General features: G+C 42.6%; 1 protein-coding gene across 1 annotated transcript in view; it reads right to left on the bottom strand.

The window, feature by feature from the left end:
- Positions 1-2,760: 2,760 nt before the first annotated feature.
- Positions 2,761-18,907, bottom strand: part of Slc26a4 (solute carrier family 26 member 4) — a 42,264-nt gene continuing 26,117 nt past the window's right edge. The window contains exons 13-20 of the mRNA XM_052185983.1: positions 17,426-17,495; positions 16,035-16,127; positions 13,576-13,671; positions 12,739-12,969; positions 10,856-10,910; positions 8,569-8,714; positions 5,416-5,499; positions 2,761-3,255 (exon numbers count right to left, since the gene is read on the bottom strand). Of these exons, the coding sequence (XP_052041943.1) occupies positions 3,232-3,255; positions 5,416-5,499; positions 8,569-8,714; positions 10,856-10,910; positions 12,739-12,969; positions 13,576-13,671; positions 16,035-16,127; positions 17,426-17,495 (799 nt within the window). The 3' untranslated portion in view covers positions 2,761-3,231. The remainder of the gene's footprint in view (positions 3,256-5,415; positions 5,500-8,568; positions 8,715-10,855; positions 10,911-12,738; positions 12,970-13,575; positions 13,672-16,034; positions 16,128-17,425; positions 17,496-18,907) is intronic.

The following is an 18,907-nucleotide window of genomic DNA, read 5'->3' as shown; positions in this document are numbered from 1 at the left end:
ATATGTGAATTACAGTTCATGCCAGATGATGATGATTCTTACAGAAAGAAGGCACAGGGCCAAGGAAGGAGGCCCAAGAACTCAGGAGATGTCCCTGTGTGGAACAAGAGAGACTCTTGTTTGAATCTGTGATTTCCAAAGGCTATGGATGGCATCAGTCCTCTATTTTGAGTTTTCTTCTACTCATGCTTCCAGCATTTCTTTCTGCGTCGTTATCACTTCTTCTGTTCACCCTTTCGATTCTCCCACTGCTCACGCCTGTTGGTTCTCCATCTCTTCTCTCCATCAGAACCATTCTCCTATTGTAGCTCTGTCACTTTCTAACCATTTCTTTGGTTCCTCTAACTTTCTCCCCTAACTATAGATATTTCAGCCTCTCCCATTCTTTCTAGACACTTATCCATATGCAGCTTGCTGGTGGGTGATGTTCATATAATTAAACTAAAAGTGCCTGGGATTCTAATGTTCATGTTTTTTGCATGATAAGCATATCCTGTTCTTGCCTGACACAGATGCAGAATAACTTTAATATTATTGACTGTTATCTTGGAGACCTAAATCCCCAATAGAATACCCCAATATTCCTGAAACATGGACTCATAGGAATGTCCATAGTGCGGCACTATTCATGAAAACTAAAACTACAAACAGCACAAATAATCAAAACCAGTTGAATGACTTAATATTTGAAAAGTAGAACAGTACATAACAGGAGAGCTAGTGAATGACTGCTGATGCAGAGACAGGCGAATGAATCCTCAGGACTCTAACCATCAATAAAACAATACAAAAGACAAGGGGAAGATGAAATAGTAGTTGTAATTATTTCTTTCAAATAAAACAGGTTTTAGCAGGTATGGTGCTGCAGAGACATAATCCCAGCACTCAGGAGAGTGAGATGGGAGAATCTAATTCAAGGACAGCCTTGGCTACAGAGCCCAGGTCTCAAAACAACAATAAAACAGGTTATAGAAATGAAGACAACTGTCATTCTAGTGACAATTGCTAAGAGAAGGTTTCCGGGAACCGGGTATGTCTGTGTTAATACAGGTATAAACTAACTGGGATGTATTTATTTTGTGAAATTTCTCCAAGCAGTATAAATATAATGTGTACAAAAAGAGAACGTGTGTGTGTGTGTGTGTGTGTGTACGTACATGTGCACATGCACTCACTTGGTACTGGGTTGAAAAGTTTGCTTAAAATGGTGAAAGCCATTGTATAAAATAATCTGGCAGTGATTTGGGTGAGAAGCAGAAGAGTTCAGGTTTCTGGGGAGCCTTGCCTACTGCACCGATGAGCCTGCAGCATGAAGTAATAGGACAGGGAGACAGAGAGGACAGCAAAATGATGGGGACAGTGGCAAACCAGGAAGGCAGGATGACACATGGGGTAGGATAAAAGGTAACGTGGGGGCAGATTTAGTAACACACGCCTGTGTGCTCTGCACTGAGGAGGCTGAGACTGGCCTGGACAGAGCAAGACCCTATCTTGAGGAAGAAAAAAACCAAAACCAAAACCAAAGATAACTTTACATTTATTAAATAACACATAAGTATTTCCAGATTTACATCCCTTGGTTTTGTTTCATTTGCTATTGAATTTTATATGCAATACTGGAATCATCTTGTATGTCAGAAATTTAACAAAGGACAACTTTAATTTCAAGTCAAATTTTCATAGACAATACACACTACACAATATACTTGTTAGTCATAAAATGTGTGAGAGTTCTCCTATAGTGTGATGTGACACAGTCTTCTGTAGTCACCGTGGACCTAAGATTTTCAAGCTTTATTGTAGCATGGAACTTTGGTATTTCCTTCAAAGAAAAAAGCTGCACTTGACTCTTTTAGGTAGTCCTACATTTTGTGCAAGACATATTACATAGTCTTTAAAGATATGATTTGTTGCCATTATCAGTAAGTATCCCTATAAGGAAGAGATATGATTGTGGGCATGCCCTGGTTAGCTATAGCCAGAGTGCAGAATCAGCTACCCAGATGTGGTGGCTATCATCTTCCTTCAGAAGTTGATACCTAGCTTAGTAAGACTGTATTTAAGAGGAAACCAGGAATAGAATAGAACGTTATGCCTTTGGGATACCAAGCACATTCAGGAATGTCGGCCATCTGTGCCAGAGTGCCCTATGGCTCTCACGCTCAACCTTTCAGCCAAGACTGAGTGCATGAAGTATAGTATGAACTAGGTATTTAGTGCAGAACACCAAAATCTATATAGTACATGGATGCCTAGAAATTGTTGGTATTCAGGAAACATTAAATTAAAAAAGTTAAGAAATATTCTGGCTTAAAATGTATATTTTTAAATCTACAATTCCAATATGTATATTCCAAACTAAATTTTTTAATTTTTGTATTGATTGCATTTAGAATGCCTCCTCTTTAAAAGCTCACATTAAACATAGATGACTATGGATAATTTACTTTTTAGGTTGTTCTTAAAGTAAATGGAATTCCATTTCTGACTGTTTTCTCTGAGTACTATTAAATAGTTAAAGAAAGGCTTGTTCTCATCACTATGATTTTCTGTCAAAAAGGGTTTGGTCAAAATTGTCTTGTTATTTTTTTATCCCCACACCTATATGGTGACTTGCAACCATCTATAACTCCATTCCCAGGAGATCTGATGCCCTTTTCTAACATCTTGGGCACCAGCCACACTCATGGTGCACAAACATATATGTGAACAAAACACTCATACACAAAATAAATAAAATCATTTTTATAAGATTGGCTTTATTTTTTTAAAGCTTATTAATGAGTACATAGTAATTCTACTTTAACTTTCTCACTGTGATCAACACAACACATGGATTTCAGAGTCATTCAGGAATCAGTGATCAGTCCTTACTAACTCCCTGCCCATAGAAGCTGTTGGGTCAGCCTAACAGAGACAGATGGAACTCTGTGGACACAGACAGCAAAGCTGCCTTGGCACCAGCAGCACATAGTAGCAGCAGCACGTCCAACATTGCTAATTCTCAGGGATAACTCTCCTGGTTTGGGATATTTTACAGCTAAGCTGTTTGTTTCTGCATTAAAACATAGAAATGACAAGTGTTTGTTGTGTGCTTTCTAAGAAGCTTCAGACTGTATATATCTCAACGTAACAGTAAGCGGATGGCTGCTTAAGTGCAAAGAAACAGTCAGTGCAGAAAACACTTGCAGAGAACAGGCTGATGGCCAGGTTCTGTCTAGCAGTCCTCTCTCAGGAAGCAAGTCTGCGCATGGCCTGCGGAAGAGAAGGGAAAACGAAATATTGACCAACTCAGTTCTCCTTGGGGCTACATCATCTTTTTTTTTTTAAATATGTGTTTCTAGTATTGGTTGCTTAATTTTAGCAAGGTATATATCGTCAATAAGGCTATTCCAACCCCCACACTTCTGATTGGAGCTATGTAAAGTAGTGATTACTGCTCACTGGGCACTAAGTACAAAGCACTCTTCACATACATCTTCAGTTTTCACTGAGCTGTGTTATCATCTCTATTTTACATGCAGATACTGAAATCAAGCAGGGTTGTGCTGGCTGAATAGTCAGTAAGTACCAGGTTCAGGAGTAGCTCACAAGTCTAACTTGTTTCATTTCCCATACTGCTACCATACTTCATAACCTTAGAAGCCATGGCTCAATGGTCATTTTATGTGGAAATTAGTAGCTATTTAATCCAGTGTGGCAGCTACTCAAGTTCCTTTATTTTAGGTTTGCCTGTTTGTTTGCCTGTTTGTTTGTTTGTGGCAAAGATCTCTAGCCCAGGTTAGCCTCAAACCCCAGATGTAGCTGAGGATATCCTTCAACTTCTGATCTTCTTTGCCTCCACCTCCAAAGTGCTGGGATCACAGGTACACATGATGATGCCCATTTATCCTGTGCTGGGAATTGAACCCAGGACCTCATAGAGTCATAAATTACCAAAGCTTAGTTTGACTTTCATAGACTTATTAAGTCTATGACCTAAGTCATGATTTTCATAGACTTATTAAGCTGATGGGCCAAGACACAAGCTCTGTGATTTTTTAACCCAACATTACTTTCCTCCACAAAATTCTCTATCTGACTACCACAGAGGTTTGAGTACTACTTAGTGCTTTTCATCAGGACCTGGGAAGTCATAGCTTGCTCCTCAAACTTGTCTGCTCCTCGGGTTAGAGAGTGAATATAGGAGATGGCAGAATTAACCCAAAACTGTTAATAGACTGGAACCAAGATGTAATCGAGCAGAACTGCATGTGACCTTGCATCTGAAGCATAAACCGGTCACCTAAGTATCAGTGGAGAACCTGGCCTATCACCGTGTGTGTGCAAATGCACATGTCTCTTTGATTCCTGTTCAGTAGAGCCCAAGATTTTGGTGTAGCTATAATAAAAACAGACATACATCTTCTAAATATCTTGAGCTCAAAATAGTCATGATTGCATGGTTTCCATGGCACTGGACTACTTGTAGGTTCCCCCTTTTGGCCATCAAAACACTTACAGACTTCTTGTCTGTAAGAGTGACAGGAATTGAAAGAGCTGCTCTTGGAGTCTAGTGGAGACAGAGCTGCTATCAGTAACTGTCAGCCCGGCCCAAGGGAAGGCCCGTGTTGCTAGGGAAAGCACAACTCCGTGGTTATTATACAAAGGGCAAGTTCAGTTCTATAAGCACAATTAACAGGGATTTCTAGCCATGGAAAAGTCCCTTGAGGACTCACTGGTTGCTAGTGTCAGGAAATGTTCACAGAAAAGCTAAATTAATTGAATCAGGTCAGTGGAGGGATTTCTTCATGGGCTGGGATATCACATTATTTGTTTCTAAGAAATCTTTCAACCTATTATTTTTTTTAATGCTTCTCAGCCTTTTGGCTAAGATCAAGTATAAAATTTTCTTCTTTTTATTTATGCCTTTTGGTAATTTTATGATAAATTCTCTGATTTTTCCATTGTTGCTGTCAATTCTCTTAGATGTGAAGCCCTAAAGTTACGCAGATTCTCCACGGTCAGTCAGCTAGGAACAGTCTGATGGAAGGGCACCGGGAACAGCCTCAGCCTGGTTAGGAGGAGATGTGTGAGCCATCACCAGTCGGATGAAGAAAGCCCTATACTCCTGAGTTAGAACTCCCCTGTGTCCCCTTTCCCTATCCCATACCCTAGATCTCTAGGAAGAAGCATGCTTTGAATTCAGTATAAAATGAGAACTACTCTATAGCTACCAGTCTCTGGTTATCTCTGTGTGTTCCAAGTCTGTGTCATCCTGAGGCAATTTCCGTTTTCTCTAGGAAGCTACAACTTTCAGATGCTTTTGGATTTTCTCCCTAGGTGCTTCTTAAACCTATCCACTGCTTGCTTACTCAGTTTATTCAAGACTAAATGCATTTTTTTTTTTTTTACAAAAGAAGACAATGACCATACCTCATCCTGAACATCAAGTTCTTCCTCATTCATCTCCGCTTCCATCAGTTCAAGAGGATCTTTACAGTCCTGAATGAGGGTGATCTTGATGAAGAGAACATACACAGTGTTAATTGAAAACACAATGGCATCAAAACACAGCAAACACCACTGACAATGATTTGAAGCTCTGCTAGAACTCTCCTCTGTGACCTGTATGTACACTTCAGAATTCACTTCTAATTTCCTGTTCTTTCATATGTCTCTTCTTGGGATTTTTCCCTTTACCATTTTTTTTTTTATATTCAAACGTGAGCTGATCCAGTTCTCCATTGTATAAAGTCCCTTAACAGTTCCCTCTTCTGACTTCTGATGTGCATCACCTCTTAGAAAGACACCCCCACTGCCTTCAACCAGGAAGTCTTTTGACAACTAACCTAAGATCACTTAAAAAACCTTAGAGCACACTGTGATTACACTATGATAGGCTAGTGGTTGAGGACAATATAGGCTCCCAACTTGAATTGAGTGGGATTTAATTTTATTGAAGGAGGAGCTGACTATTTAGGACAGTCCCACTTTTTTGGGATAATTTATGGTTTAATCCTCCCCATAGAAAATGTCAATACAACTTGCATTTGTCTTGTGCGAAGAGAAAGGCATTTCTAAAGCAATAACAAATATAAACCAAAGCTAAAATGGTGCCTTCTAGTACCGGTTTTCTACTTTTTGTCTCACAAACAGCCCGGTGCTCTTCATTAGTGTGAAAATTAGTTAGAAAGCTAAGTCCCTGCACACATGGTCTTAATGTGATAGAAATAACAAGACTAGGTGTGACTATAGATTGTGACTCTTCTGGGATAAATCTTGATAGACCAAAGGGTGGAAGAGGCCCCTATCTCTCCATCTATAGTATCCTTCTCACACAAGTCACTATGAAAAGGAAACTGCTGTGTGAGGATGGTTCGGGTTTCATGCTAGACAGACGAGACAGACAAGGTTCCCAGATTCACTGGAACCAGGAATGCTCTGCCCACATTGCAAAGGATCATTCATACCCCAGCTAACAGAATGAAAGTAAAAATCTCACTCCATCACTCACAACACCTCAGTGACAGAGTAAGGCAAGTCTGACACAGTGGGATGTCACAGAGTCCCTCACACAGCTCTATCACATTTGTGGTGTAAGATTTTACATCACAGCAGGTACAATCAAATTACGTAACCACTTTCCTGTTGAGAAGGAACTTGGTACATTGGTTTCATTTTACTTTTAATGCATGATTTCAAAAACTATATGAGCCAGCTTTGTTTTTAACCTAGGTTTAGAAATTTTGCAAATGCATAGAAACCAAAAGTGGTGAGTTTTCAAATGTAGCTTTTATATATTTTTAAATAAAAAAGTTGTGTTTCTTTTATGTGTATGAGTGGCTTGTCTAAATGTATGTCTGTGTGCCATGTGTGCCTGGTGCTCGCAAAGGTTAGAAGAGGGTATCAGGTCTCCTACAACTGGAGTTACAGATGGTTTTAAAGAGCCACCATGTGGGTATTGGGACCTGAACCTGGGTCCTCTGGAGAAGCATCCAGTGTGTTTAACCAGTAAGCCACCTCTCTAGCCCCTAGATTTTCTTTTTAGTAGGCATGGCTTTCGTGCTTTTTTCCTCTTGTGCATTTGAGATGGACACTTCTAATAACTTGGGCTGCTCCTTTTACCAGGTACTTTAGCAGGGCATCCTCTTCACTGACAAAGCTGAAAATAATTTTACAGTTTCTGAGTTAGTTCTACTCCAGACACCAGCTTCTGATCTGTAATACAAGATCTGCTTATCCTAATCTTAGAAAATATCAGAAGCAATACAATATGATTGTTACGAGGATAATTATTTTTCATAGGTGTTAATGGTCATTCAAGTGGAGAATGTGCCCTGTGGGCTCGTGTATTTGAACATTTACTCCCCGGTTGATAGCACTTGTTGGCGAGATTATGGAACATGTAGGTGGTGGAGCATTGCTATGGGGAAGTATGTCACTGGCGGGCTTCCTGTCCTCTCTTCTTGTGTGTGGATAAAATGCAATCAGCCAGCTTCCTGCTCCTGCTTCTATATGAGGCCTTCCCTGGCACTGTGAACTTTAACCCTCTGGAACCATAAACTAAACTCTTGGTCATGGTATTTTCAGCACAGCAACAGGAAAGAAACTACGACGATGTCCCAAATTCACTGTGCAAAGGTCGGAAGGGATAGGGTTCTCATTTTGGCCCAGGCAAGGAGCCCAGCAGGTTTACATCTTCTGCTTATTTGTGAGTAGAATTGACAAAATAAGGCATAGAGGAAATTTTACAAACCAGTATTTGTTTATGATTAGTTTGGGGGAGGGGTGTACTTCCCCATGAGAGCACAAGTAAAGGTCAGAGGTTAATATCAGGGTGCTTGCCTTTGTCATGTCCCATCTCATCGTTTTGAATCCCACTAAACGTGGAGCCATCTTGGCTATGCTGGCTGGCCAGAGCGCTGTGAGGCTCTTCCCATCTCCACACCCCTACAGTGGGCCACAGCCACATACAACCAGGCCTGGCTTTCTGGCATTTTGCTTATTTTTATTTTATTTACATGGGTGCTGGGGATCAGGTCCTTAACCCTGCACAGCAGGCAAGCCTCTTCTCACTGAGCCGTCTGTCCAGCCACTCCTTCTTTGTTTTTTCTTTCTCAAAGATACATTATGAATTGAATATTAACTTTGTAAATTAAGGATTCCTCCTTGGTCTAATATATACCACATGTATACATTTCACATCACAGAAAATCCAAGATTCAGTGTTGTCTTTAAAAAAAAAAGAAAAAGCATTGCAGCAAATGCCGCCTTTGTCAGTGTAGAACTATTACACCTTGGGCACTACTGGGCACCTTAGTAGTCAGGCAGTGGTGGCGCACGCCTTTAATCCCAGCACTTGGGAGGCAGAGGCAGGCGAATTTCTGAGTTCAAGGCCACCTGATCTACAGAGTGAGTTCCAGTTCCAGGACAGCCAGGGCCACACAGAGAAACCCTGTCTCAAAAAAACCAAAAAAAGTTTTCATCCCCATTTCACTCAGGAGAAAGAGTCTCTCTGACATTCAACAGATGGCCAAAAGCCAGAGGCTGGGCTGGGTTTCAGATAGAGCTACGGGAAATGCTTACCGTCTCTAACAGGGAATCCTGGCCGTCCCTGGATTTGACCTGGTTCTGCAGATGGAGTATGGCGTCATGGACCGTCAGAAAGAATCTGTCCTTTCTAATGCTGTCATCAAAGAACCCACACCGCTCCATCTTCTCTAGCACATCATCTGCAACAAAACAAGGAGAAAGTTGGTAGGGGGATAAAAAGGCTTTTATAATGTCAGTCTTTGCAGTGCGTTCCCTTCATGGTTTTCTCATGTCTAAACTGAGCCTGCTCTATCATGGCTGTCTTTATCTGCCAGCCGCTGGCAGAACGGTTATCCCACAGCTGTTTATAGTCTGACTTGGTGACCTTTTTGTCAAGCCAGAGTTTCCATCCCCTCAGCTGCTGTGAGCTCGGCTGCCAGTTCACAGCTGTGCACCTCTCAGGGAATGTTCTTGGCCGGTGGGAGCTGTGTGACTTGAAGAGGCCTGTGAGGGTGCGCACACACGTGCCTGACCAGAATCCACCGACTGACAGACGAGAGTGTGAGGGTGCGCACACACGTGCCTGACCAGAATCCACCGACTGACAGACGAGAGTGTGAAGAGCGGCCTTGCCCCCCCACTCCTGGACAAAGCCTCTTGTCTAATCAAGCTGCTGCCGTCTGACTGGTGCTGGAGCAGCTTCGCCTCAGGCCCTGTTCCTCCTCTCTCTCCCTCGACAGACCGACCACTCACTCGTGTGTGCGTGACTCTCCATCTCAGGCGCGTTCAGAGAACCCAGCCTGTGGCTGGTACCGTACTCCACATATAGGCAAGGTGCAGACTCATTCCCTTGGCATTCCTCCTGTTCCAAGAGACCTTAGCCATCTCGCCTCTGCTCCTCCCAAGACAATGTTCCCTATTCACTTAACACCACTGTCAAGAAACAAGTTCCTATTCTTTGCCAGCTCTGTGGCTCAAATTGGAAGAAATCTCTTTCAAAGCTCAAAAATGTACCAGCCTGCAATCCCACCAGCAGTGGAGGAGTGTTCCTCTTTCTCCACATCCTCACCAGCACCTGCTGTCTCCTGAGTTTTTGATCTTAGCCATTCTGATTGATGTGAGGTGAAATCTCAGGGTTGTTTTGATTTGCATTTCCCTAATGACTAATGATGCTGAACGTTTCTTAAGGTGCTTCTCAGCCATTTGACGTTCTTCAGGTGAAAATTCATTGTTTAGCTCTGTACCCCATTTTTAATAGGGTTATTTGGCTCTCTGGAGTCTAACTTCTTGAGTTCTTTGGATATATTGGATATTAGCCTTCTGTCGGATGTAGGGTTAGTAAAGATCTTTTCCCAATTTGTTGGTTGCTGTTTTGCCCGATTGACAGTGTCTTTTGCCTTACAGAAACTTTGTGATTTTATGAGGTCCCACTTGTGAATTCTTCTGATGGTTCCTCAGAAAACTGAGCATAATACTTCCGGAGGACCCTGCTATACCACTCCTGGGCATATACCCAGAGGATTCCCCTGGCATGCAATAAGGACACATGCTCCACTATGTTCATAGCAGCCTTATTTATAATAGCCAGAAGCTGGAAAGAACCCAGATGTCACTCAATAAAGGAATAGATACAGAAAATGTGGTATATTTATACAAGGGAATACTACTCAGCAATTAAAAACAATTAATTCATGAAATTCTTAGGCAAATGGTTGGAACTGGAAAATATCACCCTAAGTGAGGTAACCCAATCACAAAAGAACACGCATGAAATGCATTCACTGATGAGTGGATATTAGCCCAGAAGCTCTGAATACTCAAGACACAATTCACATATCAAATGAGTCCCAAGAAGAAGGAAGGAGAGGGCCCTGGTCCTGGAAAGGCTTGATGTAGCAATGTAGGTGAATACCAGGACAGAGAAATGGGAGGGGGTTGATGGGGAATGGGCAGAGGGAAGAGGGCTTATGGGACTTATGGGGAGGGGGGAACTGGAAAAGGGGAACTCATTTGGAATGTAAACAAAGAATGTAGAAAATAAAATAAAATAAAATAAAATAAATAAAGCTCAAAAAATGCCCCGAGATATTGTAATTGGTATAGCGTTGTTTGTGATGATGAAAAGTTTTGGAAATAGCTCATGATTATTTAGCACTGTGGTTAACTCTACAGTTAAAAGTAACATAGGTGACACATTTTCTTAGACATTCTGTACTACAATACAAAATAGTTTTCTTCTAATTTTATTTTTTTTTTTAAGAAGGCCTTCAGACGACATATATTCATGTTCCAAGGAAGGAGATGAGAAGCAAGTTTGATAGATAATCAGAAAGACATTTACCTTGAAGTAAAGCAAAGTACACATTCACATCAATTCTCTGAAATTCTTTGACAATCTAAAAATAGAAAAGAATTCAGTCATATTTAAATATTTGTTCAGGAGAACTGTAAACATTTCTGTGGTTAATCAAGACCTTCAGAAGAGTTTGTTACTGGAAAACTTGAGATATTTTCAGCCCGCCACAATGCTGTATCTAAGTATGAAAAGGTATTATCTTAAGACACGGCACACACAGGCAATGCTAGCCCTCAAAAGACTGAGGCTAGGGGATTTTAGTTCAAGGCTCTCGATCATATAGCAATATCCTGTTTTAAAAAGACAGGAAGGACACCACCCAGTGTTGGGCAGCACAGCAGTTCATAACACTGAGGTGCTACATAAATATCTGTAGAAGGAACAATGAAGGACTTGGGCTCCCAAACAGGTCTTGCTCACTATAACAAAAAGTATAAGATTGTATTAAAAAGTAAAAACTGAGCCGGACGGTGGTGGCACACGCCTGTAATCCCAGCACTCTGGGAGGCAGACACAGGTGGATTTCTGAGTTGAGGCTAACCTGGTCTACAGAGTGAGTTCCAGGACAACCAGGGCTACACAGAGAAACCCTGTCTCAAAAAAAAAAAACAAAAAACAAAAAACAAAAAACAAATCCACCCTCCCCAAAAAAAGTTTGATTTTTAAATACTCAGACACTAGGCCTGTGAGCAATTGTAATTGTCACTATATACACAGCTAGCATTAGTACTCTTCAAAGTCATTAAACCAATGGGCCAGTATAATCTATAATGGGTCTGAATCACTGCACAGAGCAAGCAAGATAAACAACAAAGAACCAGCATGTGTTCTCAAATGAGCTAACAAGACCTGCTGAGAGAACAGAACCTCACAGCATCTCCTCAGTCTTTTGCCAAGTATAATTACTTACCTACCTAGCACCCAGCCCCATGCATCTGCTTCTGTTCCTGCAGTGGGAGCCCTCCGCTACCACTCAGCTAGGCTAAAACTAGACAGGAGCCTGTTTGCTCTCATTATTTCTATTGTTGGTGTTTTACCCTGCTGAGCTCTCTGTCTGACCCTCCTGATTTGACACTTGGGATAGCATGTATTTAAAGTGACCTGAAGCACCTGCTGCAGTGGTTTAGGTTGTTTAACGTTTGCCCTCCTCTCTAGTAGAGAAACCAAGGCTGCCTCATCACGTGAGTCTCCTGCTAGGCGGAGTGACTGGCACACATTGAGGCCTCCAATGAAGAGACTTGAAATTCTGCAGTTGCTGTGAGTGCTTCTGCCCTGCAGGTTGCTCAGCTCTTGTCCTGACTTCCTGGGTCTAACCTCAGGCCTGCCCTTGCTGCCTAACAGTGTCTGCTCTTTTTGTCCTGTCCTGTTGCTGTTTCCATATCAAGTAAAACAGAATACTCAACACAGACTTTACCACTTTCCTTATTTTTACGATCCATTTACGTTCTCAGAAAAATAAAACATACTAAGTGTTAACATCTTCTGAGAGTGCCTTTGTGCCAGATAGTATTCTTTACCCCTTGTATGTATTGCTTATTTGGCCTTCAGGATACCTGGGTTGTATGATACCGGGTAGTAAATACCATCATCATGCCTGTATTAGAAAAGAAGAAGCCAAGAAAAAGGCAGATTAAGAAACTCGTTCTTGGTGCTGGAGGCAGAATTCACCTCACAGAGCCCGACTCCAGAGCTTATGATCAATTGCCAAACAGAAGGAGGAGGAGGGGGAAAAAGAGGAGGAAGACGAGGAAGAGAAGGGACGAAAATTCACTTAGACAAATTACAGAGCCCTTTCACAGGGCTGTGTGACCCATTCCATCACTTCACTATTGCCAAAGCCCCAATTCACAGTACAACCAGAACCTTACCATTCGCAATGACCTCACTCCCACCACATCCAGGAAGGATACAGCTCCACAATCCAGCACCAGGCTGTGGATTGGCACCTTTGGGACATTCACTTTCACGGGGAGTTCAGAGTTCCAGTCCACTTGGATCTCAATTTCCTTGGTTGGGATATCAAGTTCCTCTGGCTCTTCAATATCTTCATCAGGCTCAAAAGCATTGTTAGATGAGCCGACATCACTTATAATCCCGTTCTAACAAAGAAAACACCTCCAACTTAGTTTTCAATAAGAATACCAAATGCCTTTCAGCAGTTTATCCCCAAAATTTAAAGTCTTGCACAGACTATTCTTTGGAAAACAAATACAGCAAGAGGATGTAATCCTGAGGAATGGATCTTGCTACATCTACACTTTGATGCTAAGAAGAAAATGGAAGAACAGAAGGGCCAAAAAAAAAAAAAAAAAAAAAAAAAGATTTCTGGATGATTGTGGGACTTTCCCTGGAGATAAAGAAAAGTTACAGCAAAAGCTGCAAAAGTTCACGAAATTACTATTACAGTTTCCTATTACTTTCTATTATTTTCAATTACTATTGGCATTGAATTTGTACCTTGTTATTTTCAGTAGAAGTGTTTAAAATGAGTACAGATGCTCTGTTTTTAATGGGGAGGGGTTAGACTCTGCAGGGAACTCTGTGGTTTCATTTCCTGTTGCCTACAGAACAGATTAGCTGTTCTCTGGTACACAACTTGTCATGGCCCATGTACATCTGGATACCAAAGGGGGGTTAGTTGTAGACCGTCTGGCTGCTTTCATCAGAGAAAGGACCGAGGAGGGGAAGGAAGGGGCTCGCCTCACCTTTGTTGCCCTGAGTTGTCCTTTTTTAATGAGTTTCTGTATTCTTCTCAGTGCTTTCAGCCTCTTGTTATATACTCTAATGGCATCAAATCCAACCTTTGGAAATAAATGTCAGTTACATAGAATTTCTGCTTCTTAATATTCCAAGGCATTTACTACCCGAGTAGCCGTTTTGTTTTTACTTTTAATTATATGTATGTATGTGTGTTGTATACATGTGAGTACAGATAAGGATCCCCCCGGAGCTGACGTTACATGTGGCTGTGAACACCCCTACATAGGTGCCACCAGGGAATTGAACTCGGATCCTTCCAAGAGCAGCACGCTCTCCTGAAGGCTGAGCCATCTCTCCAACCCTCAGAACGGAGATTTCTTAAAATATACTATTTTGAAAGAAACCCTGCCTAAAAGAAATTGTTAGGTCTAAGGAAGTAGGCTCCTCTTCATCGCCAGTCACCACACCCCACTAGAGATGAGGAGGGAAGGCTAGCAGATCAGAGGCTCCAAGCCAGCAAAAAAGACAGCAACAACAAAAAGGTTTAGCTTACTTAAGTCTGTATTTTCTTGATGTCACGGATCTACTTGGTTATGGGGAGAAAAGTCTACTCTGGAAGCAGGAAACTAATACTCGGGCAAATTCCAAGTTCCAAGCATGGTGTGGCACTGGACACAGCCTTCTGCTCCTTCCCACACAGTGCTCTTTACTCTTTACTCCAGGGGCAGCCCTTCTCTCTCCTCTCCTGTCACCCTCTCTCACTTTCCAGGTAACACACCTCCCAAACACCCAGCACACCACCTTCCTTGCACTGTTTGTTGGTGAGTTTTGTGTCAACCTGACACAGGCTGTGGTCACTGGGAAGAGGACTCTCAACTGAGAAAATGGCTCAGAAGATTGGCCTGTAGACACATCTGTCAGAAATTTTCTTGATTAACGATTCGTGTGGGAGGGCCCACCTTGGCCAGGAGGTCCTGGGTTGTATAAGAAAACAGCCTGAGCAAGCCAAGAGGAGCAAACCAGTAAGCAGTGCTCTCCTCCATGGCTTCCGCTTGAGGTCCTGCCCTGACTTTCCTTCAGTGATGAATACAACTGAGAGATGAAAGAAACCCTTTCCTTTTGGCCATGGTGTTTTATCCCAGCAACCGAAACCTAAAAGATTCCCAATAGCTGCAACTAATGCTTCTTGTAACTTCTAAATTGTTTTATTTATGAATGTGTGGGTGACACCATGGGGACCGGAAGGGGGTGCCAGATCCCTTGAAGCAGTATGTATAGGTGTTTATGAGCCACTTGCTGTGAGTGCAGGATCCAAACTCTTCCTCTAATGGATCAGGAAGTATTCTTAACAGCTAAGCTGCCTTTCAGCCCCTCTCCTATTATGTTTTAACATTTAAAACAATTTCCTAATAAAATTAGGTAATACTACTAATACACAGACTGGAGAGGTGGCTCAGCGGTTAAGAGCACTGACTGCTCTTCCAAAGGTCTTGAGTTCAAATCCCAGCAACCACATGGTGGCTCACAATCATCCGTAATGAGATCTGACGCCCTCTTCTGGTTTGTCTGAAGACAGCTATGTTGTACTTATTTATAATACTAAACAAATCTTTGGACGTGAGCGAGCAGGGACTGAGAGAGCAAAGTTAAAGGGAGTGAGCGGGGTGGACCGGAGCAAACGGGGTTGACCGGAGTGAGCAGAGGTCCTGAGTTCAATTCCCAGCACAGTATGAAGGCTCACAACCATCTGTACAGCTACAGTGTACTCATATACATAAAATAAATAAATAATTAAAAAAATCTGATACATGTTAGCAAAAACACATTATATGAATGCAACTATTTTTCCAAGTAAAACTTTTCAGAGCATGGTACTGCTTTGAACCTGTTCGCAAAAGGCAGCTGGATTCTCTCACTTGCCTCTGCTAGAGCAACCTGTCCACACAGCCTCTGGAACTCAGCACTCCCAGACTTCTGCCCTTCCTTTGCTTCCTAACAGGCATGCCTCAGACTCCTCCCCGCTCCGCCCTGCCCCGCCCCTCCCCTCTGTTCCTCCTCCCCTCTCCTCCTCTTTCTTTCCTCTCCCCTCCTCCTCCTCTCTTCTTTCCTCCCCCTTCCCCTCCCCTCCCCCTTCCCCTCCTCCCTCCCTGTTCTCTCCTCCTCTCTCTTCTCCCACACTGTAGGTTATTTGGAGCATAGATGTTATGATATAGTCGTTTGTTCATTCTGTATTCTGTTTTGTGAGACTGGGTCTAAGTCTGTAGTCTGGCTGGCCCAACACTTAACTGCAATATTTCTGCCTGAGCTTCTCAAATGTGCAAATTACCATACTGTGCCACAACAGAGTTTTTAATGCCTTCTAGAAAGAGAGCCACAATAAGGCCTATTCCTAACTGATACCTAATAAATGAGTGAAATCTGAAAATAAGTTTAAAAAGTCAGACTTGAAGAATAAAATACTTACTGTTGACTTGATACATTTTTTAAAACCATCGACATTGCCATAAAAGATGGGACTGGAAAACTTCAGAATCTTCACCCCTTCAGGCTCTTCAAGCTGGCAGTTTTTAAAAGTGGGAGGAGGGAAGGAGGAGGAAGGGAAGAAGGGAGGGAAGAGAGAGAGAGAGAGAGAGAGAGAGAGAGAGAGAGAGAGAGAGAGAGAGAGAGGAGAGAAGGAGAGGGAGGAGAGGGAGAGGGAGATCTGGGTTAAACAAATCCACATCTCAAATCCTCACCTCAAGTCCTGTCTGTTGTGGTGGCATGGTGACATGGGAGCTGGGCAGAGCTCCCATGAGCTGTGGGGCCGGTACCCAGTAAGAAGATGCACAGACTCAGAGGCCATAGAATCAGAATCAGAACAGAAGCAGAGTGCAGTATCACAGTAGCTAACAGTCTGCTGCTACCCATATGAAGGAAGTGGCTCTAAAGACAACATGGCTGGTCTCCAGCCTCCGCTACTGATGGTTTTGATTTTGCTAAAATTGTTTGAGCTGGGGGATGGACAAAAGGCATCTGTGGGGTTCAGAAATTGCCCTATGGTGTTGTTTGTTTGTTTGTTTGTACTCTACTGAGGTGGCTGCTCCAAGAGTGAATCTCACAGCGCCATAGAGTCATCTAGTCCTAAACAATCACAGCCAAGTTAATCTATCCCTTTCATATGAGAACATCTGGACCAGAAAGGCAAGTCTCACCACCACCAAGCTCAGAATCTGGATTCCATGTTAAGCTGCAGAACTGAGCAGTGGTACTGTTCCGTGCAGGTGCCTATCTTGTACAGTCTGATTTCTAAAAAGCAACAGGATTCTATAGACACACCGTCCTGTAACCATGGCGTATTTTACACAGCCTCTTGATCTCCAGCCGCAGATGATATCTTTTTCTCTTGATGATACTTGGCTAAACATTACAGAAAGATTATGGAAATAATCGAAGTAATAGCTAGTAGAATTCCAGGCTGAATGTAAAATTCCTAGCACCCACGTGGCAGCCCACAACTGTAACTCCAGGCCCAGGGATCTGGCTATAGATTACAGACAAATATAATTTTATTAAATGTCTGCAAATAATCTAATTGCCTACTATATTTAATCCCTCATTATGAGTTTATAATAACATTCAGCTACACGTAGTGACCTATGCTGAATGCAGCCCAAAATAACATTCAACTAGCATGGGTAAATATCCTTAATTGATTTATGAAGAATCCAAAGTTCTTAAGACACTCACAGTCTGTTGATGGACTTTCCTGACAGAAGTCCTCTTGGCTTGTCCCTGACATGCTAAAAGAAATCTGAGGCTCCTTGAATTCTGGGCTAAGAAGCCTTCCTGTGACAAGCGTCTCACAAAGGCACTTACATTTTTATAATGTGTGATGCTTTTGTAGATGTCTGTGCTGGGGACACTTCCAAGGCCATTCCATGAAGGGCTGTAAGAAGAAAAATGAACACTGGGATCTTATCTTTTATTTTTTTAAAAAAAAACAGTTAAAAAGAAATCACAGCTATGAGTGAGAACATCGTTCTGGTGTCTGGGACTCTGTCTTTATTGCCGATGACATTTCCCTGCATCTAACTCTGAAATGAACAGCTGGTGTTTGCGTGGAACTGAAGAAAGAACTAACTGTGTGTCTCTTCTGACGGCTGGGAGACATAATGAGCACTTTGGAGTTCGTAACAATTTATAGCAGAGGCGTCGAGCTTTCTCACATGACAAACCTGGAAGCCTGGCTGTAACTCTGAATGGCCAGCACTATTATCCCCTATTTTTATTAGTTCATAAAATAATGTCCAGAGGAGTTAGAGGAGTCACCGAGTGAAGGAAGCATCGCCTGCCTTTGACATACGGGGCTTTGGGTCCTTCCACTCCCTTGTGGTTTGTGGCAACCTGCTGATGGAGTGTGGTAGTATCTGCAAGCAATCAGATCAGTCTCTGCTTTCAAAAGCAGCAGCCTTCATGAAGCAAGCCCTGCCTGTTGACCAGAGCACCCATTTCCTGTTCCTGATGCAATCAGATAAACTCCATGCCTCTCCAACTGTGACTAGTGACATATGCTGAATGCAGCCCCTGGAGAAGGACTAAAACTGGGATCCTTTCAGCATTGTGCTCTCTGGATCAATGTTATAATTACTGGAAATTAAATACTGGAAATGGTACGGCTTCTTGTTGGCTAGGAGCCTGGTTACCAAACCAGCAACTAAATCGTACCACCAAATTTTCCCTTGGCTCACAACACGGAGCTCATTTGTAAGTTAAATCATAAGTTTGTCTTTTTCAAAGAAAAAGACAAAGAAAAGTCACCTTCCTTCTCAAGCAATCTCACAAAAGAAGGAACTGGGCACACTCAGCCGAGAGGCAAGTTTCTACATTTTCTACAGACAGTTTCTTCATTGTTTCCTTATAGCAAACCGGGCCCTCTGGAAGCTAATGAACCCTTTCAGGACCCTGTGCTGCTCCAGTGCTGAGGGAGCCAGTCATGGCCTTTCAAGTAGGAACCGACATGCTATCGGAGGGAGGGCGGGTAGAGAGCTGGTTGATGGGTAGGAGAGGTGAACCCATGCTAAGCTGAAGATATCTATGTTGGTGTTCCCCAAGTGTCTTCTTCCATCACTGCCCGGGCAGAGAAGAGGGCAGACGTCTGAAAAGGCAAGGAAAAAACTAAAAGGGGCAGAGGCTGTGCTCTGCAGACCCAGGAGGACACACAACTAAAACCAAAGTCAAAACAAACCCGTCACCAACCAGATAATCCGCCTTCAGCCTGCCTCGCCTGCCTTCATAGGCTATTTCCACCCTGACTCACAGCCCTGCCACATCCACTGAGCATACGAACTAATCGTGTTT

This window comes from Apodemus sylvaticus, chromosome 6 (genome assembly GCF_947179515.1).
Source record: "Apodemus sylvaticus chromosome 6, mApoSyl1.1, whole genome shotgun sequence".
Taxonomy (NCBI): Eukaryota; Metazoa; Chordata; class Mammalia; order Rodentia; family Muridae; genus Apodemus; species Apodemus sylvaticus.
This window is presented reverse-complemented; position numbering and strand designations above follow the sequence as displayed.